Source organism: Syngnathus scovelli, chromosome 15 (genome assembly GCF_024217435.2).
Source record: "Syngnathus scovelli strain Florida chromosome 15, RoL_Ssco_1.2, whole genome shotgun sequence".
NCBI lineage: Eukaryota > Metazoa > Chordata > Actinopteri > Syngnathiformes > Syngnathidae > Syngnathus > Syngnathus scovelli.
This window is the reverse complement of record NC_090861.1, coordinates 7,249,824-7,269,101: the sequence shown is the minus strand read 5'-3', so window position 1 is coordinate 7,269,101 and position 19,278 is coordinate 7,249,824. Positions and strand designations below refer to the sequence as shown.

Below are 19,278 nucleotides of genomic sequence, written 5' to 3'. Positions count from 1 at the left end.
TTCTCCTTTTAACCTTTAAAAAAATTAACAGGAAATTAATTAGTAAACGTTTTATTTTATTTCACACCCCTTTGCAAGCCTATTTCCATTCATGCATTTCTAGTTGGAAAAAGTTAAGCCTCACAATATATATGACATAAGGCTAGATAAAGACAGTATGTTTTTCAGGTCTACTCTCCCCTTCGCTGTCATTGAGCACCCACTTCTGTCCATCATGTCATGTCCGCGCGCACAGCTGTTGCCCCGGAGGAAACATTTGCAGCAGCTCTCGGGATTATTCCTCCTTTTCCAGGGGCCAATCACGTGACCCCTATAACAACAAGCGACTCGAGCTTCGCGTAGCCCCACTTCACTAAAAGGACAACTGTGGAGCCACACATATGAGCGCTTGTGAGCGGAGCAGAGGGACCTCTCTCGGACATTTCAATCAATTAAAGTGTGGACATAAGGGACGGAGATGGAGCAGCAAAGACCGCGAGAACTTGCGCGCCGCCACTAGTAGCGTGCACGGTCGCTACTCGCTTGGTTGCGTCCGCGGTGTTGCTGCTGTTGGCCAACTTTTGTGCATCTCTTACCTGGCCGCCCGATCGGTGAGAGTGCGCGTGCAAAGCGCATCCTCATCGTCATCTTCCTCATAGGACGGGAGCCTTGCATGTGGAAGCTCAGTGAGCAGCAGCCAGTTGACAGTCCTCTTCTTAAAAAGTGTCCGATGTCCGCGCACAGGATGATGTTCATCGGACTCCTGCTTCAGGTCTTCTCCCAAGGTAAGCACTTTCAGCTTTTGGACACCTTTAACACATTTGAGAAATTCACGTCTCTGGTAAATATTTGCCTTGCACTATGTGCGATGTTACTGTATTTAAATTGATTATTAGATGGATACAGATCCATCTAATTGCAACTAAGTTAAGTCATGAATCGATACGTCAATTTAAAACAGAGACAAGCTTGCAGTCATTGTTTAAAGCCATTAATAAAGTTTAAGATGGTGAAAGTGAGACATATCTATCTATCTATCTATCTATCTATCTATCTATCTATCTATCTATCTATCTATCTATCTATCTATCTATCTATCTATCTATCTATCTATCTATCTATCTAGGAATGAATGTTATATTTCTTCACAAAGGCACATTATGCAATCAATATCTGTTTTGGATCTGGCAACATGTTAAAAAATCATTTGAAGTGCATTAGAAAATTTGGCGACCGCGGAGTTAATATTAAAATTGCAATACTGTGCATTGTAAGTGCTTTTATGACAAGAGAGTAATTAAGAACTGCTGCTATCTGCATTCTTGTAAATGCATCATGTAAATGCGGTTGGTGAAAAAATGCTTTTAAGGGGGTTGGGTGGGGGTGGGTTAAAAGGGAAGCATTTGTCAAGAGTAAAATTGACTGTCTCACACATACAAACACAATTGGTCAAGAAAAATAAAGCCTATTTAATCACATCTAGCCTAGCTATTTATCTGTATTACAGCTACCACGTGCGCTACCATAACAGCCCAGGTTGGAGTGGAGCCTTTTCGCCTGACAAAATGCTCCCATTAAGCCCATTTGCAATTAATTTCCAAGGCAGCGTAGTGTACATGTGGATGACATCATGTTGCCACTCTTTCTTCTTTCTTTGGACATGTTCCAAAAGGGAATGATGATTGGGGCGGGGGGCGAAGTGGGAGGGGGCAGCATGTATTGATTGGACTGTGCCACATCATGGAGACATCTCACTTATCTGGTATTCCCCTTTAAGAGGAGGCTTTTCTTCCCATTAGCTCATGTGTAAATCAGTGACATGGTACATAACATGTGCATTAGATGGCAATTGCGGAGAGCATTTCATATGATGTCAGAAATTGCAATTAATGGCAGTAAAATAAGAGACTGCTTTATGACACGTCATCAGTGGGGCACTTGCCTTGATTAAATTGGAAAAATACACTGAGATGAAATGTAATTAAAAAAAACTGACTGCAATTTTTTTGGGGAGTTGAAGTAAATTTGGATGATCCTCTCCTGTGGCACCCTTCCTGAATGATCAAATCGATAAAATTGTGGCGGCTGAAAAGCAGGCCTCCAGTGGAGCATAAATGCTTGTTGATCTGCAAAATCCATACAAAAAAAATGATGTTATTTTGCTTTATGGCTCTTCGTTGCTCAAGGCGAGCAGACTCATTAACTTGATGAGGTTGTGTATGTGTGTATGTGTGTTGTCCTCAGGCTGTGTATCCACATACAATCTGATGGTCCACATATACATCTCATAACGCGACTTTATTGACCAGGTACAACTTGATGGACATGAGGTTTTTTTTATCACTTTTTGGATAATGTTGCGTGAAGCGCCTAATATAATTAGCCAGAAAGCATGTTTTATAACATATGCAACATTTTCTAGAACGTGTGTTACCGAGGTGAGCCAACAGGAAATTGGATTGATATTATGTTTGAAATCGAGAATTTTCCACTAATAGTCTTATGGTTAATGTAATTTAATCTTGTTTTAATAAATACATTTGTTGGAGGGCAAAATGCCACATAGAGGCTCTTTTGCTTAGTATTTAACTGTGATCTCTTTCGACGTAAATCCAAATCGTCAGCGACAGACTTTCACACCTACCTTAAAAAGAAATCACCTGATTTAAAATTTCCTCTATAGGTATTAGAGAAAAACAGTGGAAGAGAAGGAGCTGTGAAATCCCATTTCATGCAGTGTTATTTTTAGATTTGAATACATTTGGCCGTGTACAACTCTGTCACCTTAACAATGGCAGCGTGGCGCTTTAGAGCAAGCCTTTCCCAAAATGTCTGTCACCACTGACAAGCCACAGAGCCACGGGCGAAAGCTCGCCAAAGTTGTCATTAAAGTGTCTATTCAAGATCGGAGGAGGAGGAGGAGGATTGCACCTGTCTGTACACAGCAGATGCAGCCTTTGCTTTCTACCCTATGGAAACGGCGTTCCAATTTCAGCATTGTGGTGAGGCTGGTCAGCACGGAAATGCACTCAAAAGAGCTCTCCCGCTGTGTAATGCGAGTATTTCTTTTAGCCAGATTGAAAAGATGTTTTTTTTTGAAAGGATGCAAGTGTCAGGCAAATCAATCGGAAGCTAGTCATTGTTAAATGACATTAAAGCTAACGATGACCCCTGCACTGCAAAGCCCTTGTGGATTATTCACATGACCTGAAGCGTGAGATGGACTGTGGCTATTTTGGTTCTTCGTTTTAGTGGATGTTGATTGCGGTCTAACAATTTCCCAGAGCTCATTTCAGTCTGTGCAGTCTGCTCAAGTCGTATTATTTTTTTGAGGATTTAACACGAGACTTTTTTTTATCTTTCTGACAAGGCCGCCCACTGTTGTCGCTGTATTCTTCTTGTCTCTTTCCAAAGTGCGTGCCCGTAACTCGGTTGTGTTTTGGCCGACTGCGCACAAAGATTGAACTGGCTACACGCCCACTGGACATCACCAAGATGAGGGAAAATAAAAGAATGGCTCATCATTTCAGTCGTCTGATGTCGTAAAAAGATCATTTGGATTATAATGCTTCTAGCGAGAAAACTAAATTGCCAAAGGCAACTTTATGGATCACGAGGGCTATTTAATTGAAACGTTAAGTACACGCATACGAACAAATTTGAGAATTTTACTTTACTTACAACTATAGTTACCAAAGAAGCTAACAGTTAGCCTTCTCTAGGTTCACTATATTTCTATTCCCACAGTTTCCTACAATAGTCAATTCTACAGATTGAACAACTCACAGTGGTTCCGCTTCATCTGACACAGCAAAAAGACTTTTGTGGCCCAAAGTATCACACATTGATTCAAAATCTCCATCACCGCCAAGAAACCATATGGCACGTCACAGTTTGCCATTGTGAAGGAGCCTGAAATATTGACAAAGCCACAAGAGAAAACACACACGAGTGCCTGATGTGACACCTGAGGCAGGCCAGAGAAATGATGATGTGGCGCCGCATTCCGGGGTTCATCAAAACAAGACGTTGGTCCATGTAGTGCTCTTATGAGGCAATTGTTGATTCTGAGTGGTCTGCCGTCGCTGCTTTCGAAGCGGCTCTACTCTCCTTCACTCTGTTCATCGCATCTCTGCTGGAGCTGTCTCTGTGGGCTATGTGCATGAAAACTGATTAGAGCAGGTGCAACTACGTTCTACCTCGCAAAGACCCGCTAGCTCAGAAATACAATTTTCTTTGCTTGCAAAAATGAAGGACTAAATAGCAAGTAATTTCTCCATCAGAGATACCGACGGCGGGGAGAAAAAAAGATGTCTGCAGACTGCGGAGCCCTCTCAATTCTGTTGTTGTGCCACGGGCATCATCATCTTATATGGATGATGAAACTAAAATATATGATTGGAACATCTTTTGGTAAATATGTCCTGCTAGTGAGAAACCAAAAAAATCTGAATTCTCTCTCATCAGAAAATGGATGGAAGGATGGACAGTATGATGTACACATGCATTGTGATAAAGGTGAACTTATAGTGATGTAAACACAAGTTAAAACAAATCTTCAACATATTAATTTCAGTGTTTTGGCTCCACCTTAGTTTTTATGTCTTCAGCAATAATTTAAAGGCATGGCCGAAAACGGTGGACCAAAGCTCTGTTGCAGCATCGTGTTTAGCACTTCCCTTCCCTCCAGCGGAGACGCATTAATCATTAAAATTTTATACCCACATATACGCCAATGGAGGAGATTCAAAATAGACCTGGGATGATGACAAGCAAAAAAAATTATTTTGTCTCAACGACTGGAACGTTTTACAGGTCCATTTAAACTTTACAAGATTATTATCTGTATGAGAACCTTTTAAAGATGAAAAAATCTTGCAAAATTTACTAGAGCAGTATTGTGTTGATGTACCTTTATAATAGGCTGAGATGGGATGACGGAAGGCTAGTTCAAAGCGCTGATATTCATATTTGATATTTGGTAGAGGAAAAGCCTTGCACCTAAAGAAAATAGAAACTGGAATGTGGAGACATTAGGACACTCATGCAAATTAACATGAAGATGAGACTAAGTGGCCTCGCTGGCAGGATTTATGGGGTCATGGTGTCTCACTGGTTGGGGGTGTGGAGATGGGGTGGGCGGCAGCAATGGTGGCCCACCGCATGGGGTCAGTGGCTGAAAGACAAAAGTGGACACGATAGCTGACGGATGGCGATCACAAGATTGGACCCCCCCCCTAGATGAGATTGCTTGTTCCTGGCAGGCGGGTCAATTCCAGTATCTATGACTTTGACCTAATTGTCTCCAAAATCAATTTGGCCACAATGTCCTTCTCTCAGGTGTTATGTTAGAGGGCAGTCAGGCAATCCACAGCATTAAGAACCTCATTACATCCTCCTCTGTACACTGGGCTCACGCTGGGTCTTTGTTCTGTCAAGGCTGACGGCTCAAAACATCATAGAAAGCCTACAAAGGAAGCCCAATTCTAATACATTTTCAATTATATAGTGCTTGCAATACTCAAATACGCTAAATTAGATATTCAGAATAGCAATCTTTCTCCTCAGTTTTATAACTTTGAACTGTCTCAAAGTTTCTTTTGTCATGAGACACAGTAAGTACAGAATACATGAATGTATGTATATAAAAGTAGAACATGACTCATAACAATTCTTAACACATACTGTAAATATGTTTTGGGAACAAACTTTATTATTATACATTTTTTCTAACAAGGTACAAGTGTACATACTGTAAATATGTTTTTAGAACTCTTTTATTAGTATAACAGTTTTTCTATAACAAGGTACAACACTGTAAATATGTTTTTAGAACTCTTATTATTATAATTTTTTTTATATAAAAAGGTACAAGTGTACGCACTGCAATTGTGTGGGCACAACTTGCCTTCTACTGGCGTGTGGGCAAGTTTTGTGCCATAATTCCTCAATTTAGAAGTTTTAGTTTGACTTTAAAAATTTTTTTTAATTTGGAAAACAAATCCGCGATGTAGTGAAACCGCGATGAATGAACCGCGATGTAGCGAGGGATTACTGTAATTGTATATTCAGCGGGCCTTTCTCAGCACAGCACAGCAGCACTACACAATATCAACGGCTTGCTGTGCTTCACTAAGTGCAGTGCGAAAAGACCTTTATAATGAGAAAGGTAAGTCCCGACTTACTAAATACGGTTCCTTGCCTTAGAAAAGGCCAAACAGGTTTGCTCGTAATAATATGACTTTGTTCTCTTATGATGACTTTCAGTTCACATAATTTCAGCGTTGTCATTCGGTACACCCACTCAATCTAACAAGATCCAATTATCCAAGTGTAATACTCTCGACTGATTGACAACCTCACTATCGTAATTAACATTAAATTGCGTTTGTACTTTGCAGTGCTTTAGGACTGCACTGAATCATAATGAGTGCTGTTTGGTATTATTCCGAAAATGTAGACTCACTTGAAAATGACATAGAGAAAATAAGATGAGCTTTTATGATAAAAACACAATTTTAGATTCAGCTTGTGTGAGGATGCCCAAGGCAGTCGCCGCAGTCTTCGTGGCAAAGCATATGTTTAATTTTAAAAGACGTTGGAGGACAATGAGCTGATTGGTGGAGAAAGTGGGAAGAAAGGGCTGCATCAGCAAGGACCAAGAGCAGCCTTAATTATGGCTGATTAACCAACTGTGTCCTTCTTAAGGAAACAACTCTGTCCAGGGGCGAGTTCAGCGCACACAAGCCGGAATACACAATTAATTCATTCATTAATTCACCCGCGACTCTTAACACAAAGTGAAAAGCCTTCACACACACTCCAAAAAGGGATGGTGCCATGTTTTAATCCTTAATTCCTTGGGGAATAAATACATTTTAATTGTTGGCATGACATGGGAGTCAGTAATACGGTGATTGCAGAGAACTTGGACGTCTACTAGACCTATCTGCCATCTGCTCAGCCCATTCTTTTTTTTTTTTTTTTTACAGGATATGTCTTTTAATTTACTGTGTTGAACGACATCCAAAAGACACTTTTGGCAAGAAATTGGTCATAGCACATTGTACCCTGCTTTCCAGTGTGCCCTTTTTTCTTTGCAGGTCAATCACTGTTCTTACATTAACATTCCATTAACTGTACAGTAATGTGAGTACTTAGTTTTAATTTGGACGTTGGTCCATGAAGCCATGTGTCTCATTTGCTCAAACTACTGGAGCTCTGACATGTATTTATTATAGGTGGGCTTGCTTTTATTATTCACTTCATTACATTTAGATTTTACACCTTATTATGTGATTATTGCTGTTATATTGTTTTTATTTAAATAATGCTGACTGACATAAAAGCAAATAATGCCTCTGCCCACCCTTTCATTGACATAAGTTTAGATACACTAGAGGAGCTAGGGGGCCTCAAAACAATTTTCTTTTTTTTTTTTTACAACCCCCCCCCCCCCCAAAAAATGTTGAAAAATGCTGATGAAGATTTTTCCTATGGGGAACTGGTGGAAAAAAAAAACAACTGGAAAAATCTTAAAATACACAAAAGTTCATTATCTGCTCTTGCACCTGTGCATCCAAGCATATTTCAGGGGAGGTTAACTAATTTTGGGAAGAGTGTAGGAGTTTGATCAACAAGCACCTCTAACCACACAGCATCGTTTTAAAACAATGATCATGATGCCCCGTGAAGAATTTCTCAATTTTTGACGGGTAAGACAAATACTCCTCAAAGGCACCTTGTGCAGTTGTGTCCAGTGAGTGCCTTTCATCCTTCCCTCGCCTCCTCACTAGTGTGACTTCCATGCAGGAATTTCTTTCCGTCACACTCCCCGTCTCCCAGCAGACTTCCCACTCCTTCTCCACACTCTCCTCTCATCTCCAATTACTGGCCGGCATCGTGGATGGTCGGCCATCCATCCCACGCTTCTGAATGGCGAGAAGATGAATTGGCCACAGCCAATCACTTCCCAGCGAATGTTGGCGTGTGGCCTCCCATGAATGGTGTGAACCCTCATCATCTTTTCCGGCACACTCCGTATTAATCGCTCCAGTGAGAAATCAATAGAGTGTATTATGGCGCACATATCACCATAATTCATCCTCAGTTCTTCAAAGGCACACTGTTGCCTCAAGACTTATATTTTTATTTAATCAATGAGCACAACTCAGTACTACTTTATATGTATCAGATACACTGTGTGTTTTTATAGATTTAACACAGATGCTCCGTACACATAATGATCTAGGGATCCAACCATTTCGATAAGATAAGCGTTGCTTTTTACGAGCCCATGATGGTTTTGCCGCCTTGGCCCGTGGAGTCACGGCAGGAGCCGTGGCAGGTTTCCTGCAGCGGCAATAAAGCCTCGCCTCTGTTTATGATATATTTCATGCGTGAGTGAGACGTGGACCTCATGTGGCGTCTGAGATTACCAAATACGCGGCAGCAGAATGCGATGGCAGCTGCGCTTTGCCCCGCCAGTCGCCAGGAGCTTAATCAAAGTGTGTGACCAATCTTAACACAATGCTGTGTATTTGAGTGTGTGCGCGTGTAATCTATATGTTAATGTAAGTGAGCCTGCACGCGCCTGCGGACAAACACCCCTAGCCACACTTCTGTTAATAATAGATCTTTCTTTGCAGTTTATTTAAAAATAAGCTTTGGTTTCATTCATTTTATATCTGGATACCGTCTCATGCAGGGTTTTCCAAACACACCCAAACGACTAAACAGTAAAGTATTTGACTCCTCTGCGCATTTCAGGAAGATTTTTTTTTAGCTGTGAAACTAATGATCAAACCTGTCTGAGATTGATATCAGTGAGGTATAACAATTCTCGAGGCGTTGGTTAGTTTTCAGTTAATTCAGTTCATTCCCATATGCAGTTGGGCAAATATTTTGGAAATACTTTTGAAGGTTGCTGAACTGCAAACGGAAAGATTGGGCATGCGGCATCTGAGAGTTGGCTGTGTAACAACATCCTGTTTGACGCAGGCCAATGTTTCTAGCGCATGAATACGATGCTATTCGGCAAGTGACACACAAATAGGTATCTAATATGCACTCTAGGGAGTGACACGAGGAAGGCCTCTGAAGTCGAAGCGGAGGTGGAAAAGGAAAAAAAAAAGCTGGAGATTGGAGGATATCGTGTCGTGCGAGATGTGCGTTTCAAACCTGATAAGAATGTGCTCAAGTGTCAAAAGACAACGCTTCGATATTAGCTGCCTGTTCCAGAAGCTCAGATGGCCCCCCGAATGTCAATCAATCCAATGAGCCCACCCACTGCAGCGTTTTATGACCATATTGTGAATGAAGAACACTTGTGGGCTTTCAATTTAATCTTCCTTGCGGTTATTATAATGAGTAGTTCTCCGGTGTGTCCACGGAGAACCATTCATTTGATCTGTTGTCTTAATCACAATCTATTTAGCCCAACGACAAACAGAGGGACAATTAACCCGGCAGCTAAGACTCTTTCGCAAAGACAATGTATCACCGTGTCTCCATCAGGTAGCACACCGGTGTCGGCGTCCTTAGACTGTCTGCTTGCTGAGCAGGGCTGCACCCAGGAGCAGTCCTGCAATGTTCTCTACCGCGTTTTGGAATACTGCTCGGCTGAGGAGGCGGTGTCGCCGCTCGGCCCAGACGCCCGCACCGAATGCCTGGAGGCTCAAAACTCCTTGCAGCGCTATCGCCCCCTTCAAGTGTGCAAATGTCAGCGTGGATCTCGAAGGGAGGAACACTGCCTCAGGATCTACTGGACTGTGAGGTTTGGAGGTGGGATTTAAGATTTGCCATCTGTGTGCGTGTGTTTAATGCTTACTTACACTCACTGACCATGACAGTATGCACTTCTGCATAATGTAACAAGATCCAGCATTAAAAATTCTGCCTTTACAAAGTCAAGTGAGCAAAGATTAAGTGCATACTTTCATGGATACCTTAGATGTTCATTGAGCTAAAACGTGCCATGCAGCCCTAAACAAAAATGTCACAAAAAGTACACTGTAAATTAACTATTATTATTTTATTCATAAAAACACTTTTAAGTGCAAATCTTATGTGCAACCAACTAAAAGAAGACTCCACTTCTGTTTTTAGCATATGATGAGTATGAAGTGTCCCCTTACGAAGAACTGGAGTTCAGCCTGGTGAGAAACATTGAGATGTCACACATGGCCTCCATCATGGCAGGTACGGCCACAAACAGGAGAATGCATTCAGGATTTTTTACTTGGAGTGACAACTTTTCTTTGGCCCACCAGGTTCCTCCATGTCTGTAGATGGTCACAATCAGTGTCTCAAGGCAGCCCAGGACTGCGGCCTGTTTGAGAAATGCGGCTCACTGCGCTCCGAGTACGTAGTGGCGTGCACCAAGCGAGCGGCGGCCTCTGACAACAGTTGCAACCGTCAGAAATGTCACCGAGCCCTGCGGCGTTTCCTGGAGCGCGTCCCGGAGGAGTACAGCTTCGCCCTGCTCTTCTGCCCTTGCTCCGATACTCTGTGTGGGGAACGCCGCAGGAAAACCATCGTTCCATCTTGTTCCTACGAGGAGAACACCAAGGGGGAAGATCGAGGGGGGAAGCCCAATTGCCTCAGTCTGCAGAACTACTGCTCCAGGGACGAGTTGTGTAGGTGAGAAAGGTTGCATGTTCATTATAGAGCTAAGGAGCTGAATATTACTGTCAGTCAATCGGTGCAAAGAAGAAAGAGGAACTGGATACGTTTTCTAGAACATGCTACCCATGGGACTGCAGTGTTTGCTTTTCATTGTTAATGGGCAGCAGCAATAGTCATTTTCAGGTCGTGATGCAAAAATGCACTTATTTTATACGATAACGGCAATGTTGGATTGAGCATCTTACTCCACATCTGATGGAATAGTTTATGATCATCTGCAACCAAAGCAGAATGACTATATATCAGCACCCCAAAGGCATGCAACTTGAAAATTCACAAATTGTGTTTTTACGCGTGTGCGCCAGATCCCGCTTTGCTGATTTCCAACACAACTGTCAGCCAGCTCCTCTGTCTGCTTCTGGCTGCATGCGAGAAAGCAGAGCTATGTGCCTCAAGGCCTACGCCGGACTCATAGGTGAGTGAGTCAATGAAAGCGGAGAGAAAGTTGGGCGATGGAATCGTTTTGCGGGAAAAGCAGAATGTAGCGTGAAGGATTATTACAATTCATCAGCAGGTGTCTTGCAGTGATATTTGGCTTTTATAATCAGTTTTTTTTTTTCCTCCCAGAAAATGTCTCTTTACTCATTTCGCAAATTGTTATTGCTTTTAGATTTGCTGGATTGTTTGTCTGCAATAATTGTCTTTCAACATTTTGGCAAAATGTCCTCATAGGAAGAGAAGTCATAAAATACCCTCTACTTTATGCAGCAACAACAAAAAATACAAAGATTTGGCATTTCCAGCACTTATGTTGCTGCTGCTTTGGGATTCCTGTCAGAAATATATCCCATTTGTATTTCTACTGGCAACACATCAAAATGTCTTCCTTTCCCATTTTTCCTCCACTGTATCTTTCAAAAATATTTTTGACCCTGAGTGCGGATATCATCGCTCGTCTACTTCAGCAAAGGCATGGAGGATTAATCATATCCTAGAAAACCTAAAACTGATGTTTGCTGTCTTATGCAGGCACCATTATGACTCCCAACTATGTGAGCAACAGCAGTACAGAAGTGTCCCAGTGGTGCACATGTGACGGCAGCGGCAACGAATGGCAGGGCTGTCAGCGTATCCTGCACATGTTCAAAAACAACATTTGTCTGCGTAAGTGTCATTTGGTGGACTCAACAATGTCCCTTCTGGCTGTATCATCGGCTCTAGTTCAATATAAATCAGATCGTAACAAAGGTATTTTTATTTCTCTAAGAATACAGCCTTAACAAGCTCATGACAACTTCCAAAAATGTTTTTTTTTTTACTTCACTGCTAGGCTAGGGTCACTCGCAGTAATGCATAGATACAGTACAATTACGAAATTTTGTTAATAAAAAAACTTTTATGTTGCTAAGCTACTTTTGTCATTTTATTGTAGCTTGGCTTGCTACGTTTCTCCTTCAGCACAGCTACACTGATCGCCAGCCAATCACAGGCATGATCTATTATTTAGTTATTATCATTAGTGCATTGAAAGTTGTTCATAAAAAAAAAAGGAAGGTTTCTTGAGAATAAGAAAAGGAGAAAAAGTTCAATGCCTCAGTTAAATCACGGCTTTATAACCCTCACAGCGCAGTCATCACGTATTCAAATATAGGACAGAGTAGAGAAGTCAGAAGGATTTGGTGATGATGAATAATGAAGCATGCAAAGACACCCCCTGCTGACTCTGCCTCAGGTGCTGCTATCAGCTCCATGGGAATTTCCGTGGCACCCCCCACTGAGACCAGTCCTGTTCCAGCTCCCGAGCCCTCCCCAAGAGTCCGCGACGAGAAGGTTCACGCCGGCAACTCTCTTCCGGAATTTACCACCGTAAGTAAGCCCTCTCACTGCCTCACTGCATGAATGTTTAACCCACACTGCAAGCTCAGTGGAAGAGTGTAACTAAAACTAAAACGCTACCGCAACAGTGATTTGGGGCCTCTCTAACCCACTCCTGCCCTTTGTGGTCACAGCTTAGCTGAAGGATGTCTGCCACATCTCAACATTTAATATTCATGTATGCACACCCCTCCACTGTATATTCTCTTTCTTTTGCCATAATCCTCCCACTGCTGCAAAACCTGCCACAGGTGGGCTGCATTCAACATTCAATACACCTCGTTTATTTAATAATATTAAAAAGTTATTTTTTATTTTGATTTGACGTAGGTGAGCTGAACGTGTGCGATCTCGTGTTAGAGCATGTCCGGAGTGACTGACGATAGTTTGTTAGGGTCAGTGCAGCGCAATGACGGCCATATGTGCTAAGCATATGACTCTTTGCATGCATCAATTCACTTAATTAATCATTAGTGGGGGGTGAAAGTGCACATCGTCACTTTTGGGCCTCAAGAAAGCATCTTGACATAGGTCGACAGCTGGGTGAGTGACTCTCCATGGTGACAGCTGTTTCCTGCTCACATCACAGAGCAGCAAATGTGTTTACAGTGTACACACTATCGGCTTCATCCGCTACAGCTGCAAATAGAACCTTTTAAGTGGAGTGAGTGGCTACTGAGACCACCATTTCCATTAAATTGGGGACTTACAATATATGTATGTGTAATGTACTTGGCCCGCATCAAATCATATCTTTTGTTGAAAAATTCAAAACAATTATAAGTTGTTGTTTTTTTGTGATGTGCCAACGCAATAATTTGAAACTACAGCGTGCGTAAATGTTTTATTTGCTGCAGCCAACAATGCCTTACCTAACGTCTAACAATTGAAGTGAGATATCAACCTGTTGTTGTTCCACCTCGGCAACATCCAGAGATGGAAAAAATTGTATTTCGAGCTTGTTCACTCATCCATTCCGTTTTTATGATTGCAGTCTCAGTATTGCCAGGGGCCAATTTCGTTACATTTAATACAAATGTTCATTTGGGCTCAAGGATGAGCTGATTGTTTTCTGCTGTCAAGGTCGATGTGATGCCACAATGCGCCTTTCTGCCATTACCTGTAGATTCCTTTTACGCTAGGGAATTCATCAAAATTGGATGTTAACTTACTAATGGGAGGATATTATTTTAGTGGTGAAAAAGGTAAACTCATCCAAACCTATATCATTGATATGTTTGGATATTGCTGTCCACTGAAATTGATTTTATTTTAGCTGAAAACAAAATATTTTTTTACAACTTTTCTGGAGGTAAAATTCTAACAATATATGAACCAAGGTTATTATAGTTCCCGAATATGAATCTCAACAAAGATACATTACTTTTCTAATTTGAATTATTTCCATTTCTAGATTGAGACCAGTGAGGAAGTGGTGCAAGAGGAGGTTAAGAGTGAGGAATTTAACATCATCCCACCATATTCTGAGAAAGACTCCAACACTGAGTCAAGGGCCACAGAGAGGCAGCGAGGAGCTGCCAATTCAGTGGTGCCCGTCTTTCCACTCCTGTTGCTGTCTCTACTCATCCTGGACTGGGACTGTGGGACCATCTAAAATGTGCATCTTCTTCTCATTTTTCTGTCATTTCCAAATTCAAAACCCATGCCAACGCCCCGAGAGAAGTTGCCAGAATGAACTGCAAAAGCTTTCATTGAAAAAGAGAAAACTCCTGTTCCTTTTAAGAGTTAAAAGATATCAGTAGTGCAGCAGGATCTGTGTCTTAGCTCCAGAGCAGATAGTGCATGGCTGAACTGAGAAGTGCTGCTTGGGCAAACAGTCCATCCAGAGCCTGCTTCGCACTCAAAAGTACATCCCCTCTTTTAACAAGAAGCACATTGCCAAAGGCCACACTCAATGTACGTGCTCTCCAAGACAAAATCGCAGAAGCAGCCTGCTCTAGCGCATCCAGGGCAGCCGCATTTCTTATCCGCTCCCCCCGTCGGCTCTTCCTCTTCACACGAGGCTCTCATTAAGTTCGATCACTTTATCAGTCAATCGGAACTCTGCTTAAAAACCTAAACTTGGCACTGACTTGACTGAAAACAAATCACCGGTAACTCAACCGGTACGAAAAAGTAACCTCGCTTTTGCACTGCCATTTGATTAAATGTAAATATTGCGGTGTTGTTTTTTTTCATCATACGCTGCAGCGCTGATTTGGCTTTTTTCAACATTCACATTTTTGAACACATTCATTCCAGCAGGCTGCTTTACATTAACGATAAATAAATTTCTCCTTGGAGAATATTCCAAATATTCTGTCCTAGGCGTCATTTTCACCATCTTAAAAGATTGAAATTCTGCATATACACGTGCTTTAGTAAAATTATCTTTAGCAAAATTATATATTGTCACATGAAACAAAAATAGCTTATCTTTCAGACTAAAAAGTGCAGCGTTTATTAAGACGCATTGGGTTGTAAGGTGGGTTACTGCACAATGAGTGAAGCAAACCAGTCCAACAAATGAGTCAAACTTAATATTCAACATCCATTCATAAGGCGCACGTGATTATAAAACGAGTTATTGAGTTTAAATGAAAGGATTTCGAAGTGCACCTTATCGTCCGAAAAATACGGTGCTTTACACAACACTGTGGAAGTGCAACATCTTCTGTATGCGTGAGCAAGTGTGGCTTATTTTGAGAGGCGAGCTATCCAGGGGTGTCAAACTCATTTTTGTCGCGGGCCGCATTTTAGTCATAGTTTCCCTCAAAGGACGATTATGACTGTCAACGCTTTACATTATTTACAGTATAAGCTACACAGCAAACTGATGAATAACTAGCTTTGAAATCAGAGACTAGTCAAAACTGTTCAAATTGTTTAAAAAGATGAATGGTAATAAAAATTGCTAGCAATATTTCAATTTTTAAAAAGTGAAGACAATTTATAATTTTAGTAATGACACAAAGTCGATGCAAAATTTGTCTTCGCGGGCTACAAAAAATGAAGTGGCGGGCCGTATCTGCCCCCCCGGGCCTTGAGTTTGACACCTATGCCTTAGGCTGATCACCGGCGAATCGCAGGGCACATAAGGATAAAAAAAACAATCACATTACCATGCCACATTCCACACTGTTTTAGTTCTAAGGGTCCACTATATAGTAAGTCTTTGCTTTTGTACCATTGACAGTTGACTTTTGCATCTTTACAACATCATGTACCTTTTATTGCACTAGAAAACTTACCCCGGAGTCCGATAATTAGCCCTACGGGGTACATTAGAGTAGATGAAGGGTCATAAATGGACTCTTATTCCTCGGTGAGCTTGTGTTGAAAACAACAATGCATTAAGTGTTGCCCGTAAGCGGAGGAAAAAGAAATGGAGGTGACAAAAGCAAGGAGAGCCTAGTCAAGTCGGAACCATGCGCAAGAGATATTGCGTCTGTCCAACCTTTGGCGACTCTCGCAGCGAGCACCTCCAGTCACTTAAAATTATTCCGAGCAGGATGAGTAATGAGAGGGGGCAACGGCAATGAGATAAACGTCCAAGGCAGAAATGAGGAGGGGAAGAAAACGATTTAAAGCAATTATGGGACAATTCAAGAACAGTCAACATAGAAGGGGAATGTGGAGGACGGCTTAGGGGAAGGCGGGCAATTTACAGCTGTCATAGCCTCTCACCTTTTTTCATCCTGAGGAGATGTGTTTTTAGTGGCACTTTGCTGTCATGTCAGGCAGATGTTTGAGATGAAGATATGGAGATGGGGACAGACACCGGAGGCCGAAAAAGGCTGCTGGCTGCTCCGCTCATTGAGCAGCACATTGAGCCATTCTCTCTGCCTGGAATAACTTTTGCTGATCTTAATGATTTTTTTTCCTATGGCTCATTTTCTTGGGAAATTACACTGTTGCAGGGTTGTAGGTAAAGACAAGCATATGGGATTTTTTTTTTTTTAAATCATTATTTTGAGCAAAGTTAACGATGAGTTTTCACAAATAAGAGCTATAATTGGCTTTGGAAGGAAGGCATGCGCACACTATTACCAAGCATTAAGTGTTATTATTACCATCCTAATGACGGGTTTTGCAGAGCACTTAAACAGGCTGGACCTTTTCCAAAGATGTATCATAAAAATAGGTACATAAAAAAAAAAAGTTTGCTTGTTGTAAACGTCAGCGGAGCAGCACTGCTATACATTCTCATTTAATGTAAATATGATTGTATGTAATCACTTGAGGAGGCAGCATGGTCCAACACTTATTTCCCTTGTTTCCTCTGGGAGAGTTAATGATGGGTTACAGAAGCCATTCTTCAGTTTGACCATCGAGGGTAAAAGCTAACAGGCAAAAAATATATACAATATACCGGTATGTGGAATAGTGGCATTGCAAATTAGATTAAAATATATAACCTGCCCAGACATTCTAAGAATTAAAAGATGTGCTTAAAAAAAACACTTATTGTTTAAGTGTTGTAGCAATTCTGCTGCTAATTTGCCGTTCCGTGGCGCTGGCCTTAATGACTGAACATGTGTGTTTATGTCCTCACATTTCACCGTGTGTATTTGTAAGCTATGTAAAAAAAAAGAAAAGAAAAAATCATTTTACCCTAAAGTAGCTTGCATTTTTTGATGTAATCATGACTTTAATCGCATAGTCATTGTCGAGATCCGCCTGCAAAATGATGTTCAGAAATATGTGTTCAAAAACAACATATCGATTATGCCCCCCAAAAAATGACTATGATATGTTAAAGATAACAAAACAAGTGTATTTTTTTGTGACATAACAGAACTGTGTACCACTTTGTTAAAAGACGAATAAAAGCCACATTGGCAGCTTCTGTATCCAATAGAACATTATTGGATGGAAATGAAATGACTGCTGTGTATTTGCCAATGTTTTTTTTTATATATATATTTCTTTATAATCAAACACTCATTATTAAGATTTTCAAAATACCTTTTTAATTTGTATGTTAAAAATGTTCCTCTGACATTCTCAATTTTGGCTTTTTGTTGGCTGTAAGCTACAGTCATTCAACCTACAAAAATAAAATCATAAATAGTTAATTATAATATATGACTGATTTTTTTTTAAACTGAGCTAATGAAATAAATTGTGTTTTACAAGATACTTTGATCACAGACATGCATCTTTATAGAGTGTACTGTCCATGTAATCTATGTAACAACGTTGATCAAAAGATTTGCTTGTAATCTGCTTTCCTAGTCATGTCATATGCTCGTGTGGCCACTTGTTGCTAGGCAAAATTTGTGCCCTGCAGCCCGATGGAAAAACACACACAGATACGCACGCACACATTCTAATTTCATTGCCAGCTTGGGACCGAGAACAAAGAAAGCACAGCGAGAATCAGCAGGAACAGGAAGTCAGACACATACTAAGGGAAGCATGTCAAAAGAATATTATGTAGAGTATATTATGGGTTTCTTTAAAGTGAATGTATATTATTTAGACTGTCTGAATTCAATGTCTGTCTTATGGATCTGGTATGTGTCTACTTCTTGTTTGTATTAAGTTCCTCCAGTCATTTTGCTTCATAATTACCATAGTGACACAATCAATAAAAAAGTCTATACACCCCTGTTCAATGCCAGGTTTTTGTGATATTAAGAATTATTTGAGTTATAGGTCACATTAATGGTTAAAAAAAAGTTTTGAACGATTTATCTTGGCCTGACATACGAAAGTTCATTCTAACAGATGCACAGTTCGTATCACGATGAGCCAGCCGTGAAATGATCTTTGCCTGTTACAATTTCCCACCTGTCCTTTTTCTTGTTGGAGTCCCTGTGCTCGCAAGCTAATGAGTATTTCTTGCAGGGGCTTCACAGGTGTCATGTTCCCCAAAACAAGGTGTAAGTAGTCAAATGAACGGCGCTTGAATCTCGTTTAGCTGCCTCACACAACTTCACTGTCACACTGATATGGAACACTGACGCCCTCGACAGGAACATTTTTAATGATGTTTGCCGTAAATGTGAACGTCGTCTCCTATTAGGGTGAAAAGACAGGTGGTTACAATTTCTTTTGTTCAACTCTTGAACTTTTTTGTTTTAATGAGTTTTTTTTTTTTTTTTTTTTACTGTTGTTAATCTGTCTCTCTGATTGCGTCTGTTTTATTTCTTTTTTTTTTTTAGTCCTCATAAACCTTCCACATTTGTGTTTTCATTTCTTCTCTTTTTATGCACCAGCTTTTTGGGTTTATTATTGACTTTGGTTTTAATTACAAAACAAAATGAGAATGAACCCAACTCCAAAGCAAAATGCAGCAGGTTCATATTAAAACACTGATCAATGCGTGACTTGTCTTTGATCATGAGGTACTTCACTATAGAGTTTATTACCTTCACTTGCGCACGAACTGTGTGTCTCTGCCTTTAAAAGATAATGAAACTGTTTTGATTTGTTTTGACAGCTTGTTTTCTGTTAGAGGGTCAAATTCCAAGCACACTATTAGCACAGCAATAATAAATACATTGTTGACCGTGTCAGTCAAAGACTCTTATTGGAGCTCATTACAGTTTGGAGCTGTACTTTAATTTCTCCTAAATTACTTTGGAAAATACTCTCAAGGGTAATTTGCATTACAGTACTGCAAATGTAAGCAAAGTTAGCGGTAGTCATCATTTTCCCATCAAGGCTTCTTCATGAGTCATTATTTCGGTAAATTGCCGTGTCGTCAGAGGTGTTTGCTTCCACCCACTGCTTGCTCCCTTAAGAGAGCAAAACTTCTCACTTCTGTCCCCATGAAATGATTGACTAAAA

The 19,278-nt window shown here is 40.8% G+C and overlaps 1 protein-coding gene and 1 long non-coding RNA gene across 2 annotated transcripts in view; one reads left to right on the top strand and one right to left on the bottom strand.

Moving 5' to 3' along the window:
- Positions 1-294: 294 nt before the first annotated feature.
- Positions 295-18,096, top strand: gfra3 (GDNF family receptor alpha 3). Its single transcript, XM_049741896.2, has 8 exons — positions 295-764; positions 9,496-9,762; positions 10,087-10,179; positions 10,251-10,620; positions 10,971-11,080; positions 11,635-11,769; positions 12,338-12,471; positions 13,895-18,096. Exons 1-8 carry the CDS (start codon positions 653-655, stop codon positions 14,093-14,095), a joined length of 1,422 nt encoding a protein of 473 aa, XP_049597853.1. The 5' UTR covers positions 295-652; the 3' UTR covers positions 14,096-18,096.
- Positions 2,230-19,278, bottom strand: part of LOC125981859 (uncharacterized) — a 38,615-nt gene continuing 21,566 nt past the window's right edge. Inside the window, exons 4-5 of the long non-coding RNA XR_007486183.2 lie at positions 4,892-5,155; positions 2,230-4,133 (exon numbers count right to left, since the gene is read on the bottom strand). This is a non-coding gene — a long non-coding RNA (uncharacterized lncRNA). The remainder of the gene's footprint in view (positions 4,134-4,891; positions 5,156-19,278) is intronic.

Coding starts and splice junctions, on each gene's coding strand:
- gfra3 (XM_049741896.2), top strand. CDS start 653: ATGTGGAAGCTCAGTGAGCAGCAGCCAGTTGACAGTCCTCTTCTTAAA. Junction 765..9,495: donor GCTTCAGGTCTTCTCCCAAG/GTAAGCACTTTC, acceptor TGTCTCCATCAG/GTAGCACACCGGTGTCGGCG. Junction 10,180..10,250: donor CATGGCCTCCATCATGGCAG/GTACGGCCACAA, acceptor TTGGCCCACCAG/GTTCCTCCATGTCTGTAGAT.